At 41.6% G+C, this 12,595-nt stretch overlaps 2 protein-coding genes across 3 annotated transcripts; one reads left to right on the top strand and one right to left on the bottom strand.

The window, feature by feature from the left end:
* Positions 1-302: 302 nt before the first annotated feature.
* On the bottom strand, positions 303-7,541 carry LOC135498798 (uncharacterized). Of its 2 annotated transcripts, XM_064789250.1 has the most exons (8): positions 7,385-7,541; positions 6,583-6,737; positions 6,014-6,253; positions 5,550-5,736; positions 5,148-5,273; positions 4,320-4,373; positions 3,958-4,194; positions 303-2,950 (listed from the first exon to the last, which is right to left on the bottom strand). In XM_064789250.1, the coding sequence occupies exons 1-8, from the start codon at positions 7,434-7,436 to the stop codon at positions 2,799-2,801; spliced, it is 1,203 nt and encodes a 400-aa protein (XP_064645320.1). In that variant the 5' UTR covers positions 7,437-7,541; the 3' UTR covers positions 303-2,798. The 2 variants fall into 2 exon arrangements, with proteins under 2 accessions (XP_064645320.1, XP_064645321.1); XM_064789251.1 differs by lacking the exon at positions 5,148-5,273.
* Positions 7,542-7,743: 202 nt separating this feature from the next.
* LOC135498599 (TBC1 domain family member 16-like) lies at positions 7,744-12,590 on the top strand. The gene is made up of 9 exons (XM_064788918.1): positions 7,744-7,774; positions 8,191-8,375; positions 8,574-8,741; positions 9,049-9,292; positions 9,399-9,613; positions 10,022-10,115; positions 10,395-10,543; positions 10,827-10,968; positions 11,586-12,590. The coding sequence occupies exons 1-9, from the start codon at positions 7,758-7,760 to the stop codon at positions 11,740-11,742; spliced, it is 1,371 nt and encodes a 456-aa protein (XP_064644988.1). The 5' UTR covers positions 7,744-7,757; the 3' UTR covers positions 11,743-12,590.
* The last annotated feature ends 5 nt before the right edge of the window (positions 12,591-12,595 follow it).

Here is a 12,595-nt window from a genome sequence, read left to right as displayed (position 1 = left end):
CAACACGGTGAGAGAGTTGAGACAGTCACAACCATCCCGAACCTGGCAGCTCCACTGTCTTACCAATACGGAGAGAGAGTTGAGACAGTCACAACCATCCCGAACCTGGCAGCTCCACTGTCTTACCAATACGGAGAGAGAGTTGAGACAGTCACAACCACCCCGAACCTGGCAGCTCCACTGTCTTACCAAGACGGCGAGAGTTGAGACAGTCACAACCATACTGCCGGTGAGATGGTGAGCGTTAAGAAAGTCACAACCCAGCAGAATCAAACAAAAAACATACAATTTTTGTGAAAATATATAATAAATAGTGGAGTTACCTTTATTTTATAAAGCATCTATATACATTGTTTGGAATTACCGACAGCTGTTTCAACAATCAGACAACACTGCTGATGAGTAATGGCTTGATTCATGCTCCCCTATCACACAGCCAAAATGTTTGAAAATACATTTGAAAACCACATTTTTTTATCAATCCAAAAATCCGATGCGCTCCGTTATCATCACTGAGCAACCAGTAACAAGTTTATCCTAAAATACTTTATTTATGTCAACGATTTCCTTTTTCCTCGTTTTCATCTCGGGAACACAACCGGGAAGATTCTTCCAAACTCTCGTTTTAGGCCCAATGTAAAAAGTTATCTTTCGTGACACCCTATAGAAGCTATGGTGGATGCAATTCCTTTTTGTATTACTGGAGAGTGGGAACCTGCATTGTAACCGCTGCACACTCAATCACCTGATATATCAGAGTGTGGTCACCGTGGAAATGCACCTTCGTGTTGGACACCTGGTGGACACCTCATGAACTCCAAACATGGAATGGCACAAGTAAAAGCATGTACATGTATAGTTAGTATGAAATACAGCAATCAATTTTGCTAAAGCTACGCTAACTGTAAACCCCTTTTTTCGCAAGCCTTGTTTGTTTGTGAGAAGTTGTACAGTGGAGAACTTGAGAGGCAAGAAAATGTTTAACTAATGGTTTTATTTTTTGGGGAATTCACCCATTCACGGAACAAATGGAAGCAAAATCAGAAATGGATGTTTTCATGAACATTTAGGGTCACAAAGATAAAGGTGTTTACAGTATCTCCACTAGACCTAAAGGCAGCCAAGGGGTGAGGTATGTGCTGCTAGAAGCAAACATTGAATTCGAAAAGCTTTTGAACTGAAATACATTTCCAAAGTTGCCCATGGAAGTGTCACCTCTTTGGAAATAATAGCAAGGATACCTCTTAACACGAACTCTTCAAACTAAAAAACAAACAACTATCTTACCTAGCAAACATAAACAAACCTTATACTATCATATCTGAACACATTAATTCAAAGTGGAAATTGCTATTTGCATAAGCTGTAAGAGCCCCGCTCAAATCACTGAGAGGAAGTACAAGAAACAGGCTTCAATTCACCTCTTTCTTAGTCAGTGCCCCCTTGTGGAGGCTGTGGGCAAACAAAATGGCTGACTTATGGGGTCATTGTTGTTACTGACATCAGTCGTTCCACTCTATCAGTGGTACCTGGAAGAGGCCTGGGAAACAGGGTGCATCACAAGAAAAACACTCAACATGTGCACTCATTGATTAATTGACTAAAATAACATGTGTCCGTTAGCGAACTCAAACACCTGGACATCATATGCCATTAACGTTGTAGTCAGATCCTTATTACCAAAAGAACACTATGTTATTTAGTTGGAAGATTCCAACAAAACAGTTTTTCCAACATTACTGACACACTTTCTGCTTTCTCAGGAACGACCATCTCAGCAGGATGGAACGCCCGCCCAATTCTCAGCAAGCTGGCAACAGATTTTCTAGGATGCAGACCAAATTAATGTTTTTTATATACACACTACAAGGATGGACGGAAAATGTTGGAATTTTTATTAAAAATGTGAGAATTGATGAAAAAAATGACACAGACACCGTGGGCAGATAATATCAACATCATGCTCCGCATATTGGCAAAATTATTTTTTTCGGGTGTTCTGACCCAACTCCTAGTTACAGCATAGTGGTGCATCACAAGTTATAGTCTTAAAGTGATATTAAAACATGATATACATGGACCCAAAGAGGTTCATAAGATTGGTTTTCTCCAGAGGTTTTGTTATCACAGGCAAAGTTCGAAAATCAGTGGTTTTCAAATTTCAAACTTGGTTTGTTATAAAAGAACCTTTGGACTGCATGTATGATACATAATGTACACTCTCTTATTACTATTTACACAAAGATCTAAAGTAGCTAACTACTTTACAGTGTGTCCCAGAAAAAGCCTGCCCACAGAAATCTTCTGTGTGTTGAGATGCAGAAGATCTCAAACATTCTGGGGCAACATGTTTGTGGTTAATTTTTGCACCCGATTTGTTGTCAAATTTACATCCGTTCAGAAAACCTTGCTGACCAATATCAATCAAGAAAATACATCACAACAATGGCTGAGATTCAAATGAACTCTGGGTAAATATCTCAGCTGTGTACCTTCGTGATGAAAATATCACAACCATGGCAAGGAATTGAAAAACCTGTAAGTCACTTTCATTTGCTATGCACATAAAACAATGGCAGAAGGCCTCTAACGCAAAATGTTGAAAGTATGGTTTCAATCTTGCACAGGCTAAACTCGTATAACCGACGTTGTGCAAGACTAAACCAACCAGCCTCATACGATAAACTAGGATATGTCAAGTAAGCAATATTGCCGAAACAAAGCGACCTGCAGTTTTGCCAAAAAATAATGATGCCGAAGTGTCCCAGTACGGTATCAAGAACGACCTTGACCTTTGTCTAGATGTTCACCTCCGAGTCGTCATTCTGTAACAGGATGTCGTGGTCAGCGTAACGTGCTCGCTTCTTCCTGATTATGATGATTGTGGTGATGGCAATGGCAGCCACCAGCAGGAAGCCAGCAGTCGAACACGCTGCGATCACTATAGTTTCTGAAATTGAAAAATACGAACAGTCAAAATATTATTTCAGGATATGGCGATTATTACTGGGATTCCGATCATTCCGTTCTGTCAAACAAAATATTTGTGATTTACACGCATGAGGTTATTTGCAAAATCAGTGACACTAAAACCGCTGTAATGATTTGTCGAGTACAGTACAACCTCTCTATTGCGGACACCCATGGGACTGGGCCCAGGTGTCCGCAATAGAGAGGTGTCCGCAATAGAGAGGTTATGCCAAATCGTCCGATAGGTGGATTTGAAGTTCCCGCCTTGCAGGTCTTGGTTTTCTCTGTGTCGACATCTAGCGTAGAAACTTTAAACCTGTTGGCTGATCGGTATTTGCTTGTGATGTTGCGTTGAATGACGTGAGCTACTTTGGAACTCAGAGCGTGAATAATCTCTCTAGTAAAAGGTGCCCCTTTTATTGCAAAATCTCCTCGACATGTGATAATGTGTCAAAAAACACCATAATTTCTGTCCATCAGCCACCTTTGATAAATAATTATTTTTTTCTAATTTCTCTACTAACGCATATTCGCCGCAACACTGACAAAACCGCGTGGATTTATGAGTGTCCGTAGACACAAAAGGCCTATGTGATTAGTTGAAAAGATGAGTAAACAAATGCCACGGCTTAATTAGGATACAAAAACACAATGCCAATGCCGCGGCTTAATTAGGATACAAAAACACAATGCCATGGGGTAATTACGTTGATTAATTGCGCGAATATCACACCTGTCGGGCCTACTTGACTCTCCAAGCGCAAGCGGGAAGCCATTGTTTTTGCCTACTGTCCGTAATTGGGAGGGAATTGGACCAAAAATTGGCTATCGCCCTGTCCGCAATTCGGAATAGAGAGGTGTCCGCCGTACAGAGGTTTTTGTTATTGGAAATGACTTAGAAAAAATCGGGACTGGCCGGACGTGTCCGTTATGTAGAGGTGTCCGCCTGGCAGAGGTGTCCGCAGAGGGAGGTTCTACTGTACTTACTGTGGTTGCTACTGTCGTCTGTAACGGTTATACTCTTCTTCATGGCGGCCTTCGTAGGGAGGACGGAATGCTTGGTAGGGTGTGGCACTGGACTCGCACCAACACAATGTCCAGACCATTTGTCATAAGTCTTCAGGCTGGCACACTGGCATCTAGGGTCCTTGCTGTCTACGGGACATTTTTCATTTGCGCCACAAGACTGTAAGTTATATGGGTCGCATTTTTTACCGAACGTCGCTGAAAATGATGAAATGAAAATATGAGTTTCTTCTGCTGAACATTTGTTGAGGAATGATGATGTAATGGTTTCCAAACATAACAATATGTTCTGGTGTTGAGTAACAACAGGTTGGTCAACTTACGTGATGGCTGTGGCCTTGGACCGGTATGTTTGGGTGTCGTAACTGGGATGGGTGCTGAAAAAGAAATATTATTAGCTGAGTAAGAAGCAGGGGAGAAAACTGTGAGATCATGGCATGGTTTCTGTGAGAATATGGCGTGGTTTCTGTGAGATCATGGCGTGGTTTCTGTGAAAAATGGGATGGATTTTCAGGGTTGCTTTATATCAGATATTGTAAATCGCACAGCATATTTATTTCCACCAATTTCCGTATAAAGTAGTTTTGCAAAAATCGAAAAATTTGAAAATTGTGAAATTTTTTTTTTTCCGCTTGGATAAAACAGAAGACAGTTGATAGCGCGAGGTGGGATGATTTGGCGGTTATGGAAAAGCCTACAAATACAGGTATTGTTACTGTCTACATCAGAGCCAAGACTTCCTGTGCTAATGGTGGTCAGATACTTCTAATATGCTATGCAAATACTGTAAATGCAAACACTTTCATGCATAACTATTTTTCAAACACGCGAAAATTCCTTAAAAAAACTATTTTCAAAATTCTGCTTTTGATGGACGACACAATTTCATTCGGTTTTCCAATAAAAAAACAAATATTTGCAATTTTCATTTTCATGAATCATGGCATTTGGGAAAACGAAAAAAATGAAATCCTGTGAATATATGGTGTTATTTGTTTATGATTAGCTAAAGCATCACAGGCAAATTATTCTACCATCCAATGGATCCCTTGAACCAGATCTGCATCTGGATATCAAATCTATATCCAATGGATGACTAAAAATGTGCCTGTTCTATGTTACATGTTGCACTAAATGGTCGAAAGTCTTACCGACAGACGGCCTACTTGTGGGTTTAGTGCCCTTACTCGGCCGAACTGTAGGTTTGGCTGGCAGAGGTGAACTGAACGGTTCTGGTGAGAGCGGTGGCCTTGATGGGCGCGAGGTTGTTTTGATACCTGTTTCGCCAAATAGAGACAATCCAAACTTCAGAACAGGCAAACATTTCCAGCATAGGATCTATGACATATAGGTTTCAACGATTAACACATCTTCTGTCCATCTGCATGTATGGCTGAAGACCATCGTCACGGCAGCATAAAAGGGCAGCATAAAAAAACATTTTTTTCACAAAATAATAATACTGACAGTGAAATATTTTTTTAGAAATTTTGCAAATTGCAAAGATAAACAAGCATAATGATTGGTGGTTTACAGTATTACGGGTGACCGACCTGGCCAAGTTGTCGTCTGTGGTCCACGTGTGATGCATTTATTGTCAAGAGGTGGCGCCATGGTGGTTGACGGTGTCTTACACGGCGCAACAGGGATCTCTGTGGGGGGGATTAACGTGTACTGTAGGTTCCGCGGCCAGTGACCTTGTCGGTCAAACAAGTATGTCACACGGAGGGCTAGACCGACCTGAAAGGACAGACAGGTGTAAAGTGTAAACTCGGATGATAACATTGTTGATATCAGACTATAAACCTAAAGGAGCGTTTCCATGCCATCAATGAAAGCATTCTGTTAGTCTGAGCTTGAGTGTACTCCATGTGAGCGAGGCCTGTTGCGTGGCTTTCAGAGACAATACCGAGATGGTGGTACTATAGATCACTAAAGAAGTCGCATGACATGAAGGATTCTAAGCTAAACAGGCATCACAGAAAATGAAGCTGTTGTCAGCAAAATAGACTCTTACCCCAAATAGTATCTTATTGTTTGGTTTGTCTATCAGTGTAATGTTGGCAAACGGGTCAATAGTACCAATACCAATGTCGATGGATGCACCTGGTATTTTCCGTCGTTCACTGTTACCGAGGCGCTCCTCAAATGATTTGTTGAGTGACGGTAGGTACGTGTAGAAGTCCACTTTGGTCGGTTTCATGCAGTTCTGGATCTCGAAGCCGAAACAGAACTCTGTCTGGATTTTGTATGTTGGCTGAGGAAAGAAGAAAGAAGAGAAGACATATCAGGAATCTGAATTGTTTGAGTGAATTATCTTGCAGTTTTTGCTCTCATAAAGCATCTTTGCTGTTTTTATTAAACACAAGTGCACACCAGAATTCGTACTCGTCCATCTCCATGGTAATCATTCCTGCGCAGGTGGAACCAGATACAAAAACTTGACATTTTGTTCCAGCTTCTAGTCTGCTGATTCAAAGTCCCAGAACAGGTATAGCTTGGCAGTCATAGAACAGGTATAACCTGACAGTCATCAAGTTTTTGGCTTAGTAACACTCCAGATGCATTGCCATGTTTTACTCTCACCATATTGATGTTTCCGTTGCAATCTATTCCTGTACAAGCCTTGTTCTTTTGGCAATACATCTTGAACCCAGGGATTTGGCGCTGGGACGCCTGTCTCGCCATCTGCTCTAGCTTGAGACACTCAGCCGTCGGGGATCCATGGCACGTGGAGAGAACTGAAAAGACAGCATGATGAACATGATAAATCAGGTAAGCTCATGTGACATATGTGACGCATCTTCTTTGAGTGACATTTTAGGGGTTACGATTAACAAGTCATAGTAAATTATTCGTCAGATGTTTTCAGAGAATATGAACAGTGCTCTTTGTTCCCTTTTGAGTTAGACAGAAACCAGTGGTCCGTGACAATGGTCACCCACATACAATTGCAATGTAGGTCAACAGCTAAAAATAGCATACAATTTTCAAAGCGGGTGATTATGTTAAAAACCCATGTACATGTCTGTATTGCCTGGGCATGTATGCAGTTGTTCAGGCCTAAAACATGTAGGCCTATCATCTGGGCCTATCACTATCAGGGCCAGGGCCGGGGGTCCGATGATGTCATTGTCATGACTAAGAAGGTAAATCTTCAGGAGACAATGACCAGATGACATCCGCATAGATTCAAGTAAGACTCATGTTACATTCATTCTCACATGAGACAGATGTCATGACCACAACCACGAATGTTTCCAGGCAATGACGCAAATTCGATCTGAAAATAGTGAAATGGTGAAACCGAAATCAGCTGGTTTTTCTTGGATTTCGACATTTTCTTTCCGAGATTTTGCCAAAAATAAACTACAAAGAAGCAACCTACCAGTGCAAACAAGCACCAATGCGATAAGGACAAATACTGTGTCCAACTTCATTATCACAAACACTTTAACAAACTTGCTATCAAGGGTTTAGAAGGCGATTATTCGGGAAAAATTGTGAAACTATTCGGATTTCACTTCCATGTTTATCTCTTTGAATTTCCGGGAACAAACAGTATCTGGGTGTTGCTGATTGGTTGATAATTGGGAAATATATTTTTCTTCTTCAGAAATAAAATATAATATTCAACTTTTATCCATCAATTTAAGATATATAATTTCTTTATAGATAATGCATATAAATATTATATTTTGTCGGTGGTAATTAAGGTATTAGTAATAATTTTTTAACTGCGGCGTACCCGGAAATAAATAATGGCTAAGCTAGAAAGGTAAACAGTGAAAATTACGCTCAAAAATAAGCAAAATAAAACGATCTGACGTTTTTTATTTCTTCTATTCATGCATATAATGATAGAATGAATACCGTTTGATTAGAATATCTGGCAAAAGTTGATTGTCAAGCTGTCGTTTACTGGCATTAGTCGTTGATGTGTATGGTGTCATTCCAAAAGTAACACTTCACAGGGTGTCCCAAAAAAATAAAATCTCACTCTTTTTATTTTTTTCCGAAATGGTTGAGCAATTTCATCGGATTTAGATATATCATTGTCATTTTGAATCTCCTCTTTCCAATGATTTGTTGTAGTTGTGGTTTCGGTTCTTAAAAAACTGTTGTAGGCCCTAAACAGACGGTTTCGACAGAGAATGTGTCTATCGAGTAACGGCCCTTTTTTCTCATTTTCAGTTTTGTAGACATCGATTCATTCGAGCAAGTAGAATTCCCACCAAGGAATGAATATGTGACATCAGAAGCAACAGACTTCACACCCTCAAGGACTGCTCCGCTGAGTCTTGAATCATTTCAACAATTCCTCGACAAGGAAGGCCGCTTGATAGAGGAGCATGGATTGAGGCAGGCTGTATTTAAAGGTGAATGCATCTTCCACTCGGGGATGTTAGAAGAAAAAATTCTGTGCCCCAATGTGTGTGTGGCTCAAATCTATTATTTGCTGTAGAGTCGTTTTAATTCTTTTGTTAAGCAAATCAGAATGACCCATTGTAGAAAAGATTCAGTGGATATTTGCCTTTTCATTGAACTTCTTCACTTCCCGGGTTCGTCTCTTGCAGGTGGAGTTGACCCGTCAATCCGAAGACAAGTGTGGCAGTTTGTGTTTGGACTCTATCCCTGCATGACGACACAGCGGGAGAGGGACGTCTTGCTCCAGGATTATGAAATCAGATACGAAACATTGAAAGATAAATGGAAGAAGAAACTGGTGCTCGGTGCAAACTCAGGTAGGCTCAATTCTAATGATGGTTCCCTACTGGTCAGGAATGCTCTGGTTGCCGTGGTGATTGAGCTGCTTATCTGAGTTTTGATTCAAGGTATCAAGATATTTCAGGATAAAGTGAAAAGATAACAACTGGCTATTGTTGATACGAGACTAACTTCAGTGAAAACCTATCTAAATTCAAAAGGACACTGCATTTCGATCTTCAGCCCTGCCCCAACACCACCTTCATCCATTCCAGTTGACGCCCAGCAATGGAACTATTGCCGTGAATTCTGGCAACAATCTAAAAATCTCTGTTGGTTTTTCAGTCGACCCGGAGGAAGTTGGTATCACAGCCTCCTATATCAGTAACCTGCCATTAGATCTAGCCAGCCCTCCTCCACAACAATGTTCTTCTAGTCCTGTCGATGCTCAACAGAGAGACTACTTTGATATACAAGCAAAGATATTCGCTGAGCGCCAACCATTGACACCAATGAAAGAACTGCTAGAATATGTTCGGGTCATCGATAGAGATGTACCGAGGACGGATAGGGACTACGAAACTATCAGGTAAAGGCCATCACACAGTTCCTGTACTTCCCGCCCAAATATTTGACATCTTTTCAAACTTTCTCAACAAAGGAAAGAGAAATAACTTATATTTTCTCTGATTCAGGGAAGGTGGAAGTCACACCCTGAATTCATTACGAGATATGCTGATTACGTACGCAGCATTCCACCCTGATATTGGTTACACACAGGGCATGAACGACATAGTGTGTCGTTTCCTTGTTGTGTTCGGGTCCGAGGTGGAGGCCTACTGGTGCTTTAATGAATACATGGCGAAGATTCAGCTGGAGTTTTTGGAGGAAGGAATGATAGAAAAAGTTGGTAGGTGATTTCTACTTCTTCTATCCACTTGGGTATGATAAGGTCGTCAAGAGTCAGTCAAGCAATGATAATCAATCTGTAAGTTGTCCAGGACCTACCACAGGATCCTTGAGCTATGCCTGCACTTGGCTGAATACTCAAAATGTACAGTGCCTTACACAAAACACCGTCGCATCCTTGACAATGAAGAGGTCGAGGGTTCAACTCCTTCAACAGCTTTTATTTTTAGCTGCACCTGATCTTAAGTATTTTTAAGTGGCAGTCGGGGATTAGTCTCATGACTCTGACTTAGGCCAGGGGAGAAGTCCATCGTAAGCTAGTGTCAATTGAACCGAGTCTACTCGGGGTCTACAAGGACCTTTACATTCTGCTCAGATCTCTTCAGCTTTCTGTCTCTTCTTGCTTCAGACTTAATGCGACAATTGTTAATAGAACTTGACCCTGAGCTGTTCAGATATCTTGACGAGCAGTGTGAAGTCGGCGATCTGATGTTCAGCCACAAGTAAGTATGTCTGCACATGTGATCTTGGCAGTCCTGTTCTGTTGACGAATGCTGTTGACTCTGTCGTGTCAACATGATCTGGTCCTATGCTACTGGTGGATCTCATTCTGGTGAATAGTGGACTTTGATGTTGATGAGTAGTGAGTGCAGTAGGTTCCCTCGGCTTATCATAGCAAGGCTTTGAAACTTAGTCCTGGCTTCTATTTCAGCCTGCGGCAACTTTTCCTGTCTGGAAGAGTTGGTGAGATGCCATCTAAATGATATATTATTTGTTTCCAGGTGGCTGTTACTTGGGTTCAAGCGGGAGTTTGATTTTGACAATTCACTCCGATGTTTTGAAATCCTGAGCAGTCATCATCTAGAGCTATCATCGATGGCGGCCGAGCAGGTTCGGTTAAAGGAAATACGCAAAGATTACGAAACACAGGGTGAGATGTTTGTTTCATCATTCACCTTTCTCCTGTCGGCATCCTCTCATCATCTTTTAACAAAAGATATTTGGCTTGCCGTATCAGAGAATATCAAACGAGGACTATTGGCAAGTAAGGGGGCCAAATGGTCAGTTGCAGTTTGTGTGTTGACCATCGGCTACGCCAAGAACCTCAAGAATTGTAGAGACCCCTTTGGCGATCTCCTCAGTCCACAGCTGATCTGTTTATTCTGATATACAATGCCTGCTGAATGATTTGATGATGGTGTGTTTTCTTTCAGGAGGGAAGACAAGACCAGTAGCTGTCACATCACGAGCAGAGTTTACGTTTGAATTGTTTATGTGTGTGGCGATATTAATGGATCATCGCAACCGACTGTTTCAGTGTGATGATCCGTCGACAGTCTTCCAGTGCATTAGTAGGTAGGTAGAGAAGAGACAGGCCTAAGCTCAGTAGGTAGGTAGAGAAGAGACAAGGCCTAAGCTCAGTAGGTAGGTAGAGAAGAGACAAGGCCTAAGCACAGTAGGTAGGTACAGAAGAGACAAGGCCTAAGCTCAGTAGGTAGGTACAGAAGAGACAGGCCTAAGCTCAGTAGGTAGGTACAGAAAAGACAAGGCCTAAGCTCAGTAGGTAGGTACAGAAGAGACAAGGCCTAAGCTCTGTAGGTAGGTACAGAAGAGACAGACCTAAGCTCAGTAGGTAGGTACAGAAGAGACAAGGCCTAAGCTCAGTAGGTAGGTACAGAAGAGACAAGGCCTAAGCTCAGTAGGTAGGTACAGAAGAGACAGGCCTAAGCTCAGTCAGAAGAGACAAGGCCTAAGCTCAGTAGGTAGGTACAGAAGAGACAAGGCCCAAGCTCAGTAGGTAGGTACAGAAGGCCTAAGCTCACCAGGAGTAATGTTTAGAACATCTGGCCAATGGCAATGCGGCAAACGTGTTTGGAAGATAAATGAAAATGCTAGAAAACGGTCATGGATTTGGTTCAAAGGATGGTAGTGACATCACAAACACTTCAAATTGTTTATTTTTGTATTTTCAGTTTGTCAAAAAATATGGACCTTGATCTTGTGCTGAACCAAGCTGAACGTCTCTTCTTCAAATACTGCCGTAAGAGTGTGACCGACTGTTTCCAAGTCATTAACACGCCTTTAGTGAAGAAAAAGAAAACTAAAACTCTGCTGTCGTTTTTACCGTGAAGGAGCTGGTGCGAGGTGGTCAATCTGTGCTCATCTAGGACAATGATTGCTTGACTGCCATAAACATGGAGGTGGTGGAATAACATCAGTGCCAAGTTTAGTACAACAGAAACTCTGATCTGCCGATATCAATGCTGGGAAAACTTTGGTGAACACAGCATGACCTCGGAACGGCAAGCTGTGTCATCTCCGATCTCCGCCACAGGACTGAAGTCATTGGCAGGTTGAACGCAGAAGATGAAGTTTTACTTAATGAATCAGCTCGGTTTTTAGTCAGGATATCTCCTGACACAGGCTAGAGGGGGGAAGGGGGTGGCAAGTTTATAGCTTGGTTGGACGGACCAAGAATGTGTTTGACAATTGTGAAAGATTAGAGCCAAATCTACATATCATTTTGGCTATTCATGCAGGTGTAGGGCGTACCAAAGCCTATTCAGGCATGTGTTCGGTGTACCAATGCCTTTTATCAATGTGTCGGAAAAAACGCATAACTTGCTCATTTGAGCCCCTTTCTGTATAAACCATTGTTCTTCCAATAAACAGGTGGGTCTTACTACCGCTCTTTTCTTCTCAAGTTATTTACACACTCCTTTTGCAGTATATTCTCTGATGGCTGTTAAGTCCATTCCATGAATGGGAGGCACCTAATGCCAAGTTTGAGTGGAGTGCAACTTGACATTTATGTTACTTAGTAGATGACCCAGTATTGTTTATCCCTTGTCACCTTCTGTGAAGGTCTGACGCCGTGGATCAAATTAACAACTGATGACAACAAAAAGCTATTTTGAATAGCAATAATCGAGAAAAGACCGGAAGAAATTGACCATTTGTTTATTTGTTTCACGCCATTCAC

The sequence above is a fragment of the Lineus longissimus genome, chromosome 14 (assembly GCF_910592395.1).
Source record: "Lineus longissimus chromosome 14, tnLinLong1.2, whole genome shotgun sequence".
In the NCBI taxonomy this organism is placed as follows: Eukaryota; Metazoa; Nemertea; class Pilidiophora; order Heteronemertea; family Lineidae; genus Lineus; species Lineus longissimus.
Note: the sequence above shows the minus strand (reverse complement) of the source record. Positions and strands in the feature narration are given on the sequence as shown.